Source organism: Lynx canadensis, chromosome X, assembly GCF_007474595.2.
Source record: "Lynx canadensis isolate LIC74 chromosome X, mLynCan4.pri.v2, whole genome shotgun sequence".
Classification (NCBI taxonomy): domain Eukaryota; kingdom Metazoa; phylum Chordata; class Mammalia; order Carnivora; family Felidae; genus Lynx; species Lynx canadensis.
In genome coordinates, this window is record NC_044321.2 from 98,583,697 (window position 1) to 98,599,686 (window position 15,990).

The 15,990-nt window shown below is 42.6% G+C and overlaps 1 protein-coding gene across 4 annotated transcripts in view; it reads left to right on the top strand.

The window, feature by feature from the left end:
• Positions 1–15,990, top strand: part of GRIA3 (glutamate ionotropic receptor AMPA type subunit 3) — a 266,006-nt gene that overhangs the window by 195,821 nt on the left and 54,195 nt on the right. For all 4 annotated transcript variants that reach the window (XM_030305646.1, XM_030305647.1, XM_030305650.1 and 1 more), the window contains one exon: positions 6,417–6,793. In XM_030305646.1, coding sequence (XP_030161506.1) covers positions 6,417–6,793 — 377 coding nt within the window. The remainder of the gene's footprint in view (positions 1–6,416; positions 6,794–15,990) is intronic.

A 15,990-nucleotide genomic window follows, 5' to 3' on the forward strand; every position in this document is an offset into this window, starting at 1 on the left:
GGAGAGAGTTGCCTTGGGAAAGGCCGAACCACTGCCCATATTGGCACCTCTGGCTTAAAAGAGAGCAGAGAGCTTGGGGATGGAGATGGGGTCGGGGGGTGGTTGATTCCAGGTCGCAGCCCCCGGGCACCCTCAGACCCCTTCACACTCCCAGGACAAATGGCAATTTTATAGATGCTATTCACACTGACATTTCTCTACCTAGAAGAAATTATCTCTTAGGTTGTCACTATCCTAAGATAGATTCATTTTCCATTAAGAAAGACAGGAAGTCGATCTGTCCTTCCAGCTAAAAGGCAGAGAAGCAAGGGTGCAGTAACAGACGCCAAATATTCTTTTCTATTCTTCAGGTGATTACACTGGGCTTTGGCAGAAGGGCTGATGGTTTGATAAAAGTGCCCCTCTCTTTCAAATGATGTGTGTGCTCTCTCTCAAATGCTCCAGGAAGGAGCATTAATGACGCACGGAGGTCTGCCATTCTGAGCAGAGAGGGTGGGGAGTTGCCTTTATGTTGGCCTCCCAAATCTTTAACTTGCCTCGAAAATGACTTTCCTCCTGGTCTGCGTGCTGTGGCAGTCCCAGGAGAGCTAAATGGGTGTTTTCTGACACTACTTCCCGGCTCCTCCCATTTCCCTTTACAACCAGCTTGATTGCTCCACAGACATTATGCCAAGCAGATCTTGGGCCCTGAAATAACTGACCATAACAACATCCTTTTCACGTGGAGGAGGGGACAGTGGCGGCAGAGGGCAAGGGCCTCTCCATAGCTGCCTGGGAGCGGACAGGACAGTTCTGCCGCGCTGGCCCCACCAGGCATACAAGAGACGGGATGGGTTGCTAAGTCCCCTATCCGGCTGGCTGATCACTAGCTCCTGCCTTTCTATTGATTGAGCCTTCCTCCACCTGATTTTTGCTATTCCTTTGTCTTTTTCCGGCCGTAATAGGTTTTGGGTTTTTTGGTTTTTGGGTTTTTTTTTTAAGATTCAGCATGGGAATTCTCATTTTGGAGCCAGGTCCACATCAATGAGGCTTAGTCGAGCACAGATTTAATGTTATTCTTCATTGAGAGAGCACCCTCCAAAAAACAGACTAACACCGCCTTCTTTGAAAAAGCTCCTTAGGAAGAAACAGTTCAGAAAAGGTTAAAAAGCTAGACGGAGGGAAAAAGCCAAGTGCCTGGGGGGAGCAAGTTCTTTCTGTTGTCTTCTGTGACTTCAAAAGTACTACCAGGAATGGCGTCCTTTGAGAATCTGTTCTTTTGCTGCGTGTTCCTGGGAAACAGACGAGAAGCTGTGTTTTGTCTCTCTAGCCACTTCTTGTTAGTGTTCAGCCATGCTTAGCATCTGCTGGCTGTTTGTTGCCGAGATGTTGGGGTTTTTCCCCCCATAAAGGGTGTCAAAATTCTCAAACTCCTTTCTTTACCTGCTTGAAAAGAACCCAGGTCCCCTAAATTCAATCCAAAGTGATTTTCTCACCCAAATGCCCCTTATTTCTTCCTTCCAAAACGAAGAGATGGCCATATCTCTTAGAACTCTCAATTATTTAGACTTAAAAAAAATCAAGAAAACTAGTTAAATTAACTAATTAAATTCAAATGAGGTCAAATGGGAAATGATACGAGAGGGGCATTTGCATGGACGTCGAAACACATTGGCAAGGACAGAAGGTGGCTTTATCTGTGATTTCTGTTGGCGCACCAAGCCTCTTTCTAGCAGATTCCGACTCTCTCAGCCAAAAAAAAAAAAAAGAAAGAAAGAAAAGAAAAAGACCCTCTCGCTTTCTGGCCAATTCCAGTCTCCTCAGTAGCTTTTGTTTCTAAGATCAGGTCTGGCCCCAGGCGAAAGGGTAAAACAGGTAAAAAAAAAATCGCTGTTTGGCTTCCCTCTGGTTATAAATGCAGAACTGGTGATTCAGGAGTCTGCAGCTAGGAGGGGAGTGTTGAAGCCTTAGGTGATGATCCTGAGGGGAGAAAGTGAAGGACAGAGCCTTCAAGGAGTCTTGCTTATTACTCCACAAACCTTCATCGGATGCCCCCTAAGCCGGCCCCGTGAGTAGACTCTGAGGCTCCAAAGGTACGCCTCGGCCGGTCAAGAGAGCAAATCCGGGAACAAATGCCAGAGAAGGAACATGCCATAAGGTAGGAGGACCCATGGTCTTCAGGGTCAAAGAGCCAAGGAAAGAGAGCACATCGTGCAAAAGGCTAGTGGGGTCACATAAGCAGTTAATGTCTGAGGGAAGGACTTGGAATTTGGTGACCAAGTATATAGTTGAAGAAGCGATGTCAATAAATCGGAAGGGTGGGGAGTAGAAGGTAGATCACGGGTGTTTTATAAGGACGAAGTGGTGTTAAAAATCAAGACATGGTAAAGGTGTATTTACTCAACAAGATTACAGGTAATAGAGAAAGATGTCGTATGGTTAAGAAGGTAGCAGGAGCAAAGAAGGTGGGAGGGGCGGGGTTTGTCTCATTTCTGTCTGTCAGTAAACAGAGTTACCTGAATCTGATTTTAAGTGAATAAGACCAAGTCATGGTTTTCGAACGACAGCAAGCGTTCAAATCACCTGGAGGGCCACCCAACTCCCACCCACAGTTTCTTATTCCATATATCTGGGACGGGAGCCACCCACTGAGAACCATTGGCATAGGTCAAGACGGAAAAATTAGCATAAGAATAAATGGAGCTGATTTTTTTTAAATGTTTGTTTGAGAGCGAGAGAAAGCATGAGCTGGGGAGGCGCAGAGAGAGAGGGAGGGAGGGAGAGAATGTCAAGCAGGTTCCGTGCTGTTAGCACAGAGCCTGACCTGGGGATCCATGTCACAAACCTGATCGTGACCTGAGCCAAAATCAAGAGTCAGACGCTTGACCGATGACCCACCCAGGCGCCCTGGAGCTAAGTTTTAAGCAGAGACAAAAGAATATGGGATTCAAGGAATAAGTGGATGAAATCTTAGAAAGTTCAGGGGTGCCTGGGTGGCTCAGTTGGTTAAGTGTCCGACTTTGGCTCAGGTCATGATCTCATGGTTTGTGAGTTCAAGCCTGCACTTAGGATCTTCTGTCCCCTTCTCTCTCTGCCCTTCCCCCGTTTCTCTCAGAAATACATAAACATTAAAAAAAAAAGAAAGTTCGTTTGCTAAGAGATGGGAGTGAAAGAAGGAATAGGTGAATCAGGGTGCCTGGCTGGCTCAGTCCGTAGAGGATGCGACTCTTGAACTTGGTGTCACGAGTTCGAGCCCCAAGTTGGGCGTGGAGCCTAGTTAAGAAAAAATCAAATATTTATTATAAAAGGAATAGGTGAAGGCACAGCAATATGTTGAGAAGAAAAAGGACACAGACGATAGAGCTCGTGTCAGCTGGCGCCCATCTTCTCAGTGAAGAAAGAGGCAAGATCGCCCGCACAGATGATGGGACTGGTAAGGATCAGGGACCGCAAAAAGTTTGGAAGAAGCATCACTCACAGACTTAGAGGAGAATCAGCTTTTGTGTGATAGATGATGGATTTAACTTCACAGTTGGGGAGGTCTCAGATGCTAGTGAGCATTTCAGGCAGATTTGGTCAGCAGACTGTCGGCTTCAAGAAATACATACTTTCTGAAGCTCCCCTGGGCTACAGGACATCCTCCACAAGGGTGAGGAGTTGTGCCTGCTTTGTCTGTTGCTCACGGCTTCATCCCCAGCACCAAGAGTAGTGCTTGGCACGGAACGGGCACTCAGATATACACTGGAGGGAACCTGAGAGGGGTTGATTGTTGTACCTAAAAGTAGTGTATAGCAGAAACCTGTACACGTCTATAGAGTTAGGACATTATGGTGGTTAAGAGTGTGAGTTCTACAAACATTATCAGCCATAGTCAAATTATGGAAAGAGCCCAAAAGTCCATCAACAAATGGACAAAGAAGATGTGATATATATATAGATAGATATTACTCAGCCCTCAAAAAGAATGAAATCTTGCCATTTGCAATGACATGGGTGGAGCTAGAGTGTAATATGCTAAGCAAAACGATTCAGTCAGAGAAAAACAAATACCACATGATTTCACGCCTACGTGGAATTTAAAGAAACAAAACAGATGAATATTGGGGAAAGAAGAAGAAAAAGGAAAGCAAACCATAAGAGACTCTAACAATAGAAAACAAACTGAGGGTTGCCAGGGCAGGGTTGGGAGGAGGGCTATATGGGTGATGGGCATTAAGGAGGGCACTTGTGATGGGCTATGGGTGTTAAATGTAAGTGATGAATCACTAAATTCTACTCCTGAAACCAATATTACACTATATATTAACTAACTAGAATTTAAATAACTTGAAACAAATCAGAAAAAGAGTATGAGTTCTGAAATCTGAAGACCAGGATTCTAATCCCAGACCTCAGTTTCTCCTTCATTAGCATGAGGATGATTAGTTTGCTGTGAGAATTAAATGAGATAATATATATGAGGGGCTTACACACAGAGTAAGCAGGGAATAAATGGTAGCTGGCTGTGTATTATCTGCATTTCTCTTTAAATTAATTAAGATACGCTTTTTGAACCAGTTTGAACCACCATATGGAGCTCAAGGTAGTAAAACATTTCTTTGAAAACATCTTCTACCTCAGAATTCATCATTATCTCCCCCCTCACTGGTAAGGATATTGAGATATAACCCTATGTAACATAGAAAAAAATGATCCTCAAAATTGGTGTTTTCACTTCATATCTGATGGACCATCCAAAAAGCTTTCCTTAGAAGCATTTTTCTAGGTATGCATTTTAAGGCCTGGCTCCAGACTAAAGTCTATTAAACCTACTACTGTTGTAGAAGAACAGTTGTGGGGGCGCCTGGGGGCTCAGTCCATTAGGCATCCGACTCTTGGTTTCAGCTCAGGTCATGATCTCACAGTTCATGAGTTCGAGCCCCTCATCTGGCTCTGTGCTGACAGCATGGCACCTGCTTGGGATTCTCTTTCTCCCCCCACCTCTCTCTGCCCCTCCCCTGCTCGCACTCTCTGTCTCTCTCAAAATAAATAAATAAACATTTTAAAAAAGAAAAATCGTGGAAGACAAAAGAATGAAGTGTAGAAATTGCTAGCACCAAAAAGAAAAGAAGAGAAAAAAAGAAAAGAAAAGAAAAGAAAAGAAAAGAAAAGAAAAGAAAAGAAAAGAAAATTTCTAGCGTCTTTTTTCACGGGATTAATATAAAAACATTGCCTGCCTTTGCCTGAGCCCATTATGCAGGGTACTACTGACACATTTCTTTTATTGATCCAATACATGTGAGTGCCACACTGATATTTATCACTAGACATGATGGTTTCCTATATAAATTCATATGTATTCTAATAACAGCTTTACCTTTGTTCTTGCCCATGCAGAATTCTTTCATCTTTACATAGATTATTTTCAAAAGTCAGCCACTTATTTTTTAGTCATCTCTAGTTTCTTTGGTTTAAAATGTGTTGCAGTGACAGATACAAAAAAGAAACCCAGAAGATTGAGTCCCTGCCTTTAAAGAACCTATGTTTTAATAGACATGCTCTGAAAAAAATAATTCAAGAATAATAGCAAATACTCAAGTAAATTTTACACTGAGTACTGTGGTCCTGTGTTGCACCTCATGGTGGGGAGGGAGGCACAGAGTCTAGACTACTTGCTTGCCCCTCAAAAATATCCAGTCACATGAGGGAGATAAGACATAAGAGCATGAAAATTAAAATTAAGAAAACAAGAGTTAAGCAGTGATCGGGGCACCTGGCTGGCTCAGTTCGTAGAGCATGTGAATGTTGGTCTCGGGATCATGAGTTCAAGCCCCACGTTGGGCATAGAGCTTACTTAAAATTAAAAAAAAAAAAGGGGGGGGGGAGCCTGGGTGGCTCAGTTGGTTAAGCATCAGACTTTGGCTCAGGTCATGATCTCACAGTTTGTGGGTTTGAGCCCCAGGTTGGGCTCTGTGCTGACAGCTCAGAACCTGGAGCCTGCTTCTCTCTCTCTCTCTCTCTCACTCTCTGTCCTCCCCAGCTTGTACTCTGTCTCTCTCTCTCTGTCAAAAATAAAAATAAACATTAAAATAAGTAAATAAAGTTATAGAAAAAAGAGTTAAGCAGTGATATGTCACAAGGGAGTACAAGACGAGTTGCAAGGTAGCAGAAAAATTCTAAGAAAGAAAAACTGAGGCAGTTGCCATAAGTCAACAATAGGTTGCAAAGGACAAAAGGCCAAGCGGCCAGCCAGCCGGTGCCCTTTCCTCACCTTACCATCAAGTTAAAGCTTTTTACAACCCATTGAATGCTACTACTTTTCTGATCAAAGCATTGACAAATCAATCGGTTGTAGTGATCTAAGAGTTTATATTTCCACCAAGGAGGTTTAGTAAGTGGCAAATGAATAATGGAAATGCTATCTCTAAAAGAAAAAAAAATTTTTTTTTTTTTTCCAGAGGGCTGATATAGCTGTCGCTCCACTCACCATAACCCTGGTCCGTGAAGAAGTCATAGATTTCTCAAAGCCGTTTATGAGCCTGGGCATCTCCATCATGATAAAGAAGCCTCAGAAATCAAAACCAGGCGTATTCTCATTTCTGGATCCCTTGGCTTACGAAATCTGGATGTGCATCGTCTTCGCCTACATTGGAGTCAGTGTAGTTCTTTTCCTGGTCAGCAGATTCAGCCCCTATGAATGGCACTTGGAAGACAACAATGAAGAACCTCGTGATCCGCAAAGCCCTCCTGACCCTCCAAATGAATTTGGAATATTTAACAGTCTTTGGTTTTCCTTGGGTGCCTTTATGCAGCAAGGCTGTGATATTTCTCCAAGGTTTGTTTCCATGCCTCCTTGCATTCTGTGGCTGTGATCCATTCATGTGCATCTGGCATTCACCCATCTCAAGTCCAGATTTCTTTCATTTAGCGTTCCATCCAATGACAAATTACCATCAAGCCATTTTGTGTGCCTGCGTCCATGAACTGAGTGTGTTACCGGTGTTGTTTTGAATGTCCTTCGTGCATTTCTATAGTATTGTATATTTATACATATTATAGCAAACATCTGGGCTCTGGATAAAGGCAACATTGTCAGCTAATATTAATAATTCTCGGATAAAGCTAGTACTAAGCCTTGATCAGATCAAACAGGCATGGTTTCCTCCTTAACTGAGCTGAAACATTTTCTCATTTGTCTAGAGATTGGATCTAGAAAAAAATGGAAAGAATATAGAACTCTTCCTAAAAACCCTCCTACTTTCCCCTTTCAGTGACCTTTTTCACTTTGCTCTTAGACTGCCTACAACTCTTCATGGTAGCATCTCACCCAAGTTTTAGAACTCAAACTACAAAACTACTAAAAGAAAACGTAAGAGGAAGTCTATGTGATCTTGGATTGGACAAAGAATTTTCAAAACACAAAAAGAACAATCCGTTTTTGAAAATTCCATAAACTGGACTTCATTAAAATTCAAAACTTTCGCATTTCAAAAGACATCATGAGAAAATGAAATACAAGCCACAGACTGGGAGAAAACATTAGCAAATCATACATCTGATCAAGGACTTATATCCAGAATATATAAAGATCTCTTACAACCCAATATAAAGAAGACAACCCAATTTTCAAAATGGACAAAAGATTTGAATAGACATTTCCCCCAAAGAAGATATACAAATGGCTAATAATCATATGTAAAGATGCTCAACATCATTAGTCACTAGGGAAATGCAAATTTAAATCACAATGCGATATCTCTACATACCCTCTAGAATGGCTATAATAAAAATGACAGTACTGAGTGGTGGCCAGGATGTAGAATGACTGTAGCTCTCATCCGTCAGTAGCGTGAATGCAAAATGCTACAGCCAAATTAGAAGATGGTTTGGCGGTTTCTTATAGTCGGATACACACTTAAAATATGACACAGCAATTTCACTTCGCTATTCACTTAGGAGAAAAGAAAACCTACATCCTCACAAAGACTTATAAATGTTCATAGGAGCTTTATTTATAATAACCAAAAAGTGGAAACAACCCGAATATCCATCAGCAAGGGAATGGATAAACAAAATGCGGCATTTCCATCCAATGGAATACTGTAAAAAGAACAGACTATGTGATTCCATTTATTGAATTCTATTTATTGAAGGCCCCATGTTGATTTACTCCATTTGTCCAGGATAGGCAAATCCATAGGGACAGAAATTACGTTAGTGGTTTCTGGGGACATAGGAGGAGCAGAGAGAAGCTAATAAGTAGTGGATTAGGGTGAGGCAAGTACGGCTGGGTACAGCAAGTTCAAGGGTCAAATTCAGTCTTTATTTAAAATTGTGATATTTGTTCATCATGGATTTTTTTGAATTGCGATTTTGTTAATATTGCACTAAAGTGTTATGTATTGTGATTAATGAGATTTTGGTACCCCTTTAAATTTTGTGCGTGGGGTGAATGCTTTACTTGCCTCCCCCTAGCACCGGCCCTGTCAGGATTAACTGCAGATGAGCATGAAGGAACTCTGGGGGGAGGGAAATGCTCCAAAACTGGATTGTGGCGATGGCTGCACACTCTTAAGTTTACTAAAACCATTCTTTGTACACTTACATTGGTGAATTTGATGATATGCTAATTTCATCTCAGTGAAGCTACTGAAAATATTGAAATGTGAGTGTCCAGGACCTCTCCCACTTAGTTTAAGTGTTAACTCACCTAAACAAAAAGTGTTGAGTTCATAATCACAGAATACTGTAAGCAAATGCAACATCTTTAAAATGGGGGGGGGGGGAGTGGGGTTTTTTTCTGAAATAAAAAGTTGTCATTTTGGTAAAATTGAACATTAATCCAAATACTGACCAGAGTCCATTATACAAATGTATGGGGATTTTCATTTAGAATGTAAGGACTTAGAAGGTCACCCACTATGGTTTTACAGCATACTTCATTTTGAGATTATCCACTTGGAGCGTGAAGCATTTCAACTGAAGACTGGAAACATGGTAACCATCCTCTGTTTTCTAGTACAAGGTGTCTGGGGCAAGCCTCATTTGTCTAAGTCACACCTTTTGCCGCTCTCAATCTGCTTGGTTAGATTCTCCCAAATTCTTTCACTGCCCTTTCCTTTTGTGTTTACAACGTGTGTCATTTTGTGATACCACACGGGAGTTCATTTGTTTTGCGAGTTTCTTTTCTCTTTTTTTTGAATGTTCATTTGGAGAGTAGGGTTTCCGAACGATCCGTAATTGAGTGATTTTTTTTAACATGGCTGGCAATCTGTGTTGAGGCAATGCTGGAGAGTCATTAAGGCTGGAGATGTTACTGGTTTCTGTAAGTGAATTTTCAGAACTAAATTTGTGATAGCCCCACTGGAGTGCTGCATCCTACTCTGCATACTCAAACAGGACTCCAAAAGCTATTTGTTTTTAGAAGTATTTATGCATATTGCTTCATTAAGTAATAACTTAAAGATGATGACCTGAAAATGACAAGCTGGACAGATTTTTTTTTTTTTGTAGTAGTAGAATTTAAGCTGTGGCTCTTCTGTGGCACTGAAATATATCAAATCCTTTTTTTTTTTTTAAGATACAGATGTCATTATACTGCACTAGATACTGTCGTATAGAGCAATGGCTTTCAAACTCTTTGACTATATCCCTCAGTACAAAATACATTTTCCCACCATGACTCGGTACATATATACCTATATAACAGAAGCTTCACCAAAGGTTACCCTTGCAGTGTGCCATGAACTTGGATATATTGTTTCATTTTGTTTTCTTTTTTAAGTTTTATTTATTTATTTTGAGAGAGAGAACAGTGAGAGCGAGCAGGGGAGGGGCACAGAGAGAGAACCCCACTGTCAGTGCAGAGCCCGATATGGGGCTTGAACTTAACAAACCATGAGATCATGAGCTGAGCCGAAACCAAGAATCAGATGCTTAACCAACTGAGCCACCCAGGTGCCCCTTATTTTGTTTTAGTTTTATTTTTTTTGATATAATTTATTGTCACATTGGCTAACACACAGTGTGTAAAGTGGGCTGTTGGTTTTCCCCTCATTTTGTTTTATATGCTGGTTGCAACTCAACCCAGCAACGGAGCACACAGCCCATGGAATAACACTGGTCTGGAGAAACGCATGATCCTTCCTGTGCTTTTGAGTAATAAATGATTGGTCTGTACATTTTCTACCATATGAGTGATCCCTCCTTCAATACTGTTTTTTGTGGCCTTCAAAGGAAATTATATCTTTCAGCCTCTTGAAACAATTTTATGCTTTTTAGCATATTTATTTCTCCTCGTCTTGAGAGCTCTAGTGGTTCTATATTTGTGCTCAGTTGTATACCAGAAAACTCCACTGAAATGTGCTTTCCTATTAACAGTTTTTGAAATTCCTGGTAATGACATGGCTGCGCCCTCAGATTCCCGGTTGCCTTGACTGCACATGCCTGCGTTGCCCTTTACTTCTGTTGAAGAGCCCCACTTAGAATGCAGACTCTCCAGAAAGCCCCCAGTGCGAACATACACCGTACACTCCGGCTTGTCCCCCGATCGAGGCGATTCAAGGAATTGTAAGAGACCACACTTTAAAGTACAACTCTCAACTGTTATAGTGGGAGGAGATGGCAGACAAATTCACCCCGCTGCTTCCGTTCGCTGAGGGCAGGGGGACAGTGACCTTCCCTGAGCTCCCCCACCTCGCCGCGTAGGGGCACTTTCCCTGCGTTATCATACGGATTTTTAACCCTCAAGGCGCTGCCACAAGGTGGGCCTTGTACTTAAGTTGAAGAAGGTGACGCTGGCGTTAAATAATTGGCCCGTTCACGCCGCTGCTGGCAGAGCCAGTATTCAGACCGGACTCCAAGTCCACACGCTGTGCTCTTTCCGCTTCGGGCTGCTTTTCTCACATCATAGACCAAAGAACAGGACCCAGAGAGAGAATGCGACGGAGGCCGGGGTCATAGGGGTTCAGAGAGCCAGCGGTACAAACTGTTCCCACCGGCACGCGCCGCCTCCCACTACGGACCTACAGGCGCGCGGCTTGGTCCGTTCTTTCCCTCGGGTTCGGGTCGCGTTTGTGCCCGGGAGCTAGTTTCCAGTCTCCCGACCTCTGCCGAAACCCTGCCCCTGCCCCGGTTGGTAAAGAAAGGGGGCAGTGAGCGCTCACAATGCTGCCGAGCGGGTGTCCCCCCAAAGTAAAAGAGCAGGGAATCGGCAATGAGACATCACGAGGAAAACCGAGCATCATTCTGTTTCCATCAAATACTGGTACGGACGGGGGCCTAGGAGCTTAAAGAGCCCACGTCGAGGTTCAGTTTGATAGTTTCAACCACTCCCGTTGTTCAGACTGAGCAATTCAGCTGGAGGCTGAATCACCTTGCGAGAGGGTGATCCATGTGATGAGCTGAGGTCCTCTCCATATACAAATGTGTTTTTGGGGGGCAGTCGGGAGAAGAAAGCATAAGGAGATTCCATTCAACCCTCTTCCCCTTGACGGGGGATGGGGAGCTAGGCCGCGGGTGTAGCCAGATGGAGGTAGCGCAGTGGTTAAGTACGTGGGTGCCGGAGCTCGGCTCACTAGATTCACAGTCGGCTTAGCAGCTGTGTAACTCGGGGCACGTTACTAAATCTGCCTGAGCCTCAGCTCCTCCTCCGAGAAATGTAAAGTGCAGTACCTGGCGACAGTAAGCTCTCGGTAAAGGTTAGCCACCGTCATTATTAAAGCGGCTGCTCTTAACTGCCCTGATTTCACAAACACTAACACTTAATATGGTACTTGCGTTTGAGTCCCTGAAACTCCTTAGGAATACAGCTCAAATTTTAGCCAGTGCCGCATAGCTGATTTCTGATGAGAAATGACCAACAACCTTCCTTCCTGAATCCACAAAGTGCTCTCCTTAAGGATTTCACCTGGTGCAAATATTTTGACTGTGTTATTCTATAATGGTTTACGGATGGTGACAGAATGTTACAGTTTTTTAATCTGAAATTTATTTCCTTTGTAAAACTTTGATAGAACCTTGCTAAGCAGTCTGAAGTGCAAGTCCTTCCAGGCAAATGCTCCCCCTGCTGACTTTCTTTGAAGCTGCAGGGACATCTGAGGGCTAGCCAAGTAGATGTGAGGATTGGGGGAATTCTGACCCAGAGAACGTGCTAACTTGAACCTGATTACTGTGTACATATTATTCAAAAGACACCACTCTTCTCTAACTCTTCAAGGTATAAAATACTTCAGGGGCGCCTGGGTGGCCCAGTCGGTTAAGCGTCCGACTTCGGCTCAGGTCATCATCTCACGGTTTCGTGGGTTCGAGCCCCACGACGGGCCCTGTGCTGACAGCTCGGAGCCTCGAGCCCGCTTCAGATTCTGTGTCTCCCAATCTCTCTCTGCCCCTCCCCCGCTCACACTCTGTCTCTGTCTCTCTCTCAAGAATAAACAAACATTTTTTTAAATGTTCAAATACTTTAGAGGAGTCGGTAGGACATCTGTCCAGGTTAGTTGACACCTAAATCCTTTTGTAAAGTGGAAAATATGTAGAAAATGATAAAAGACACGAAGGGCATGGAATGAATGGGATGGAAGACAACAGGATTTGTTTTTGTACTCCATTTTAAGCAACGTCCTTTCGTTTGCCGATGTCCGACCAGCATCTCATCCTACTGCAAATTCTCTTCAAAGTAGGAGTGATGTGGTGATAAATTAATGATGTAAGAGCAGGATTTTTATTGCGACTACTTCATGACTGTTCTGGCTGAAAGCCGTAGTTTTCAGTCTTTGGAAGATGGTTACTTATTCCCATCAGAAAATACTATACGAGCCAAAGATTGATTCTGCGCGCTTTTTAAAAATCTGTCATAGATACAGCATTGAATAGACTGTAGAAAAGATCCATACTTTGCAAGAAAGAAGAGGGGGAGAAAAGAGAAGGATGAAGAGTTTGTGCAAAGGAGAAGCGGTTACGGTTTCAGCTCTTGATCTTGCGAAGCTAGTAAAGTGAACATTTCAAAATTTCCTTACAGGATGAAGGGTACAGCACATAGCTCACTTTTATTATCATTTCAGAGGTCGTAAAATACATGTTCTTATTAACTCAGAAACTCTACTTCTGTATTATTACAGATAACAAGAGCATTGTATATTATTTTGCGGTGTTTTTATGTCTGTTTTCCTCTTGTTGCTAATCTACTTTCATTAACTTCACGCCTCCTCTTACATTTCTTCAAAAGGTACGATATGCTCCTTATGATGCATTTTTATAAATACTAAATGTGCAGCATTTTATAGCCATTTCATTATGCTAACCTCAAAATCTGTCTTGTGCAACAAAACTCTTTGAAATGAATGTTAAACATTTTGAAGCTGCGTTAATAGGGGGAAAGAAACTGGAAAATGACAGGTCTTTTTAACTCAACTATAAAGTCTTGTCTTGTTTTAATAGATCCTTTTAAAAATGTCATGGGGCTGACCCATCAGTCACTTTTTATATAGCCTCCGTGTGAAATGTGGGTTTAAATGGCTCTGGTTTCATTAACGAGAAAAGGGAAATGTAAAAATTCTTATAGAGACGCTTCCCTTTGAGTGCCACTGCACCTTTTCTCCGTGAGGAAGGATTTAGGTGTCTGTGCCATAAAGGAAAGAAAGTGGTAGAAATCCCACCGAGACTCTTGTCAAAGCTACTACTGCCTTGAGGGGAGAATGTTGAGCGCAAGCCTGTGCATTTAACACGGATTCCAAGAAAGCTCCTTTTCCATCTCTGCCGAGGCTTCTGGATGCTATTACACCATCTCTATGTGAATATTCACCAAAATTCTCCATGCTCATAGGTGTATCATCGTATTAACCGTGTAGTTGCCAAAGTCAATAACCATGTATAAAGGGGCCACCAAAATGACCATTTTGCACTGAGGTTTGTTTTCATTCATGTCAACAGCCAATCTCAGCTAAGTCCTGCAGATCAACCACATGTTTATCTGAATCACCTATTACGGTGACCAAAATCACCAGATTATCATGTGCAGGCTTGATTTTAGATCATACAGACACGATCCATTAGCCTCGATAGAATGGCACAAGTGTAATTTCCATAAATTACTGTATCTTTCTCCATGTTTCAAGTAGACAATGCAAAAACTACCACTGGTATTCGCAGCAGCTTAATACACCCCTTTCCACACCAAACCATGATTCTGGAATCACTCCAAAATCCGTTCTCCCCTTGGTCTCAGGAAAACCCTATCCTTCCAAATAAGGATGGCATTCACAGTTTCATTCCAAAGGAACAACAAACAGATAATAAACAATAATTATCCAAGCATGTTTGGTTTTCCTGCAACTATAATTCTCAGTTATTGTCAGAAAATTGTACCTTCTATAATTTATACACCATTCTAGATTGTCTTCTAGAAAATGTGACTGTTTGGTAGCACAGAAATGTGGGCATTTCTTTCCTGTTGTATAAGTATAGATGATTGATTTCTGATTTCTCCTCTCTGTGCCTCAGTCTCTTCATATGTCAAATGCCTCTGTTTTCTAATCTGGAAAGAGTTGACCCATGTCAACCCAAAGTAATCAGAATGGTCTGGCACACAGGAAGTGCTCAGGAAGGGTTAGCTATTATTGTTATCATTTTTATTACCCTATTACTATGGATGCTACCTTGGAACATTAATCTTTTATACGGTAAAATTCTTTCCAGAGTCACATCAGTCGAGAATAAATTAAATATATATGGCAACAATGAAGAAAGACTATGAGGGTCCAAATTCATCATTGAAATATCCTATAAACTTTTAGCATTTGGAAGTGTAACACATTCTTCCTGGTTCATCCAGATGTTTTTATCTCTTCTGATTAAAAGGGACGTGTTCCCAGATGAAATCCTGAGAGAACATAACTATTAGTTAGAGAAATCTGTCGCAAAGCAGATTTTCACATCTGAAAGGCTAAAAGGGATTATATTCAAAAGTAAAGCAAGAAGGGTTGCTTTAAGCATCCGGGAACCAATAGGAATTGCAGACTTTAAAAAATCAAGTAGTTTTGTTTCAGTTAATCAGTAAAGAATGCCATTTATCAAAACACCTGCCAAAATGATTTGATCAGAGTGGAAAATCAAAAACAACTGAATTTTCCAGAGGCTAATAAAAGTTTATCTTGGGACACGGGAATTTAAATTTGCCTGGACATGGTAAAATGCAAGCACAAACAGAGAAGAGCTTGACCTGCTAGCTTTCAGCCCAGAACTTCCCTCTTCCCACAGAGCCTGGAGATGTGCCAGGCTCCTATGCCCATTCTTCACTTTCCATCACAGTGGGTTCTTTTCCTGTGAGCTTTTCTGGGCACGGGAGAACATAGCTTAATCAGGCTGGAGCTCCGCCACAGAAAGAACTATCCTAGAGATAATGTGGCAAAGTTTTCTAGAACCTAGGGACCAGATTTTCATTTCTGTAGACAGAGCCAGCCTCGAGCAACATTGTCATGGAGGTGAAGCTGCCTCCGCACCAGCCCCAACCCATCACTGAGCACTCAGTGCCTTCACGGCCCCCTTGCTTCCCACAGACCCTCCCCTGAGCAGCATTCATGACGTAGGGACCACGACTCTCAATCCTGGCTGTACCAGAGCTTTCCGCAAATGCTGCTGCTTAGGCCTAACCCCCAGAGAGTCTGACTTAGATGATCTGGGGTGGAGCCTAGGCATTTTTTGTGTGCCGCTGTCCTTTGTTTTATTTTGCCTCAAGCTTCCCAGACGATTCTGATGTGCAGGCAGAGTTGAGAATCACTGATGTAGAAGAAGGACAGTATTTCTCGTTCTGGTCTGCAGACCACTGCAGTCACCAGGGATGGGTAAGAAATGCGGGTTCTTGAGCGCTCACGTATTCCGAACCTGCCTTTTCACAAACACCCCAGGTAATGCCAAAGGCATAGTTACATTTAACAACAAATTTTTCCCTTATTAAAACTTACCCATCTTGGGGTGCCTGGGTGGCTCAGTCGGTTGAGCTCAGGTCATGATCTCACGGTTTGTGGGGTTCGAGCCCCA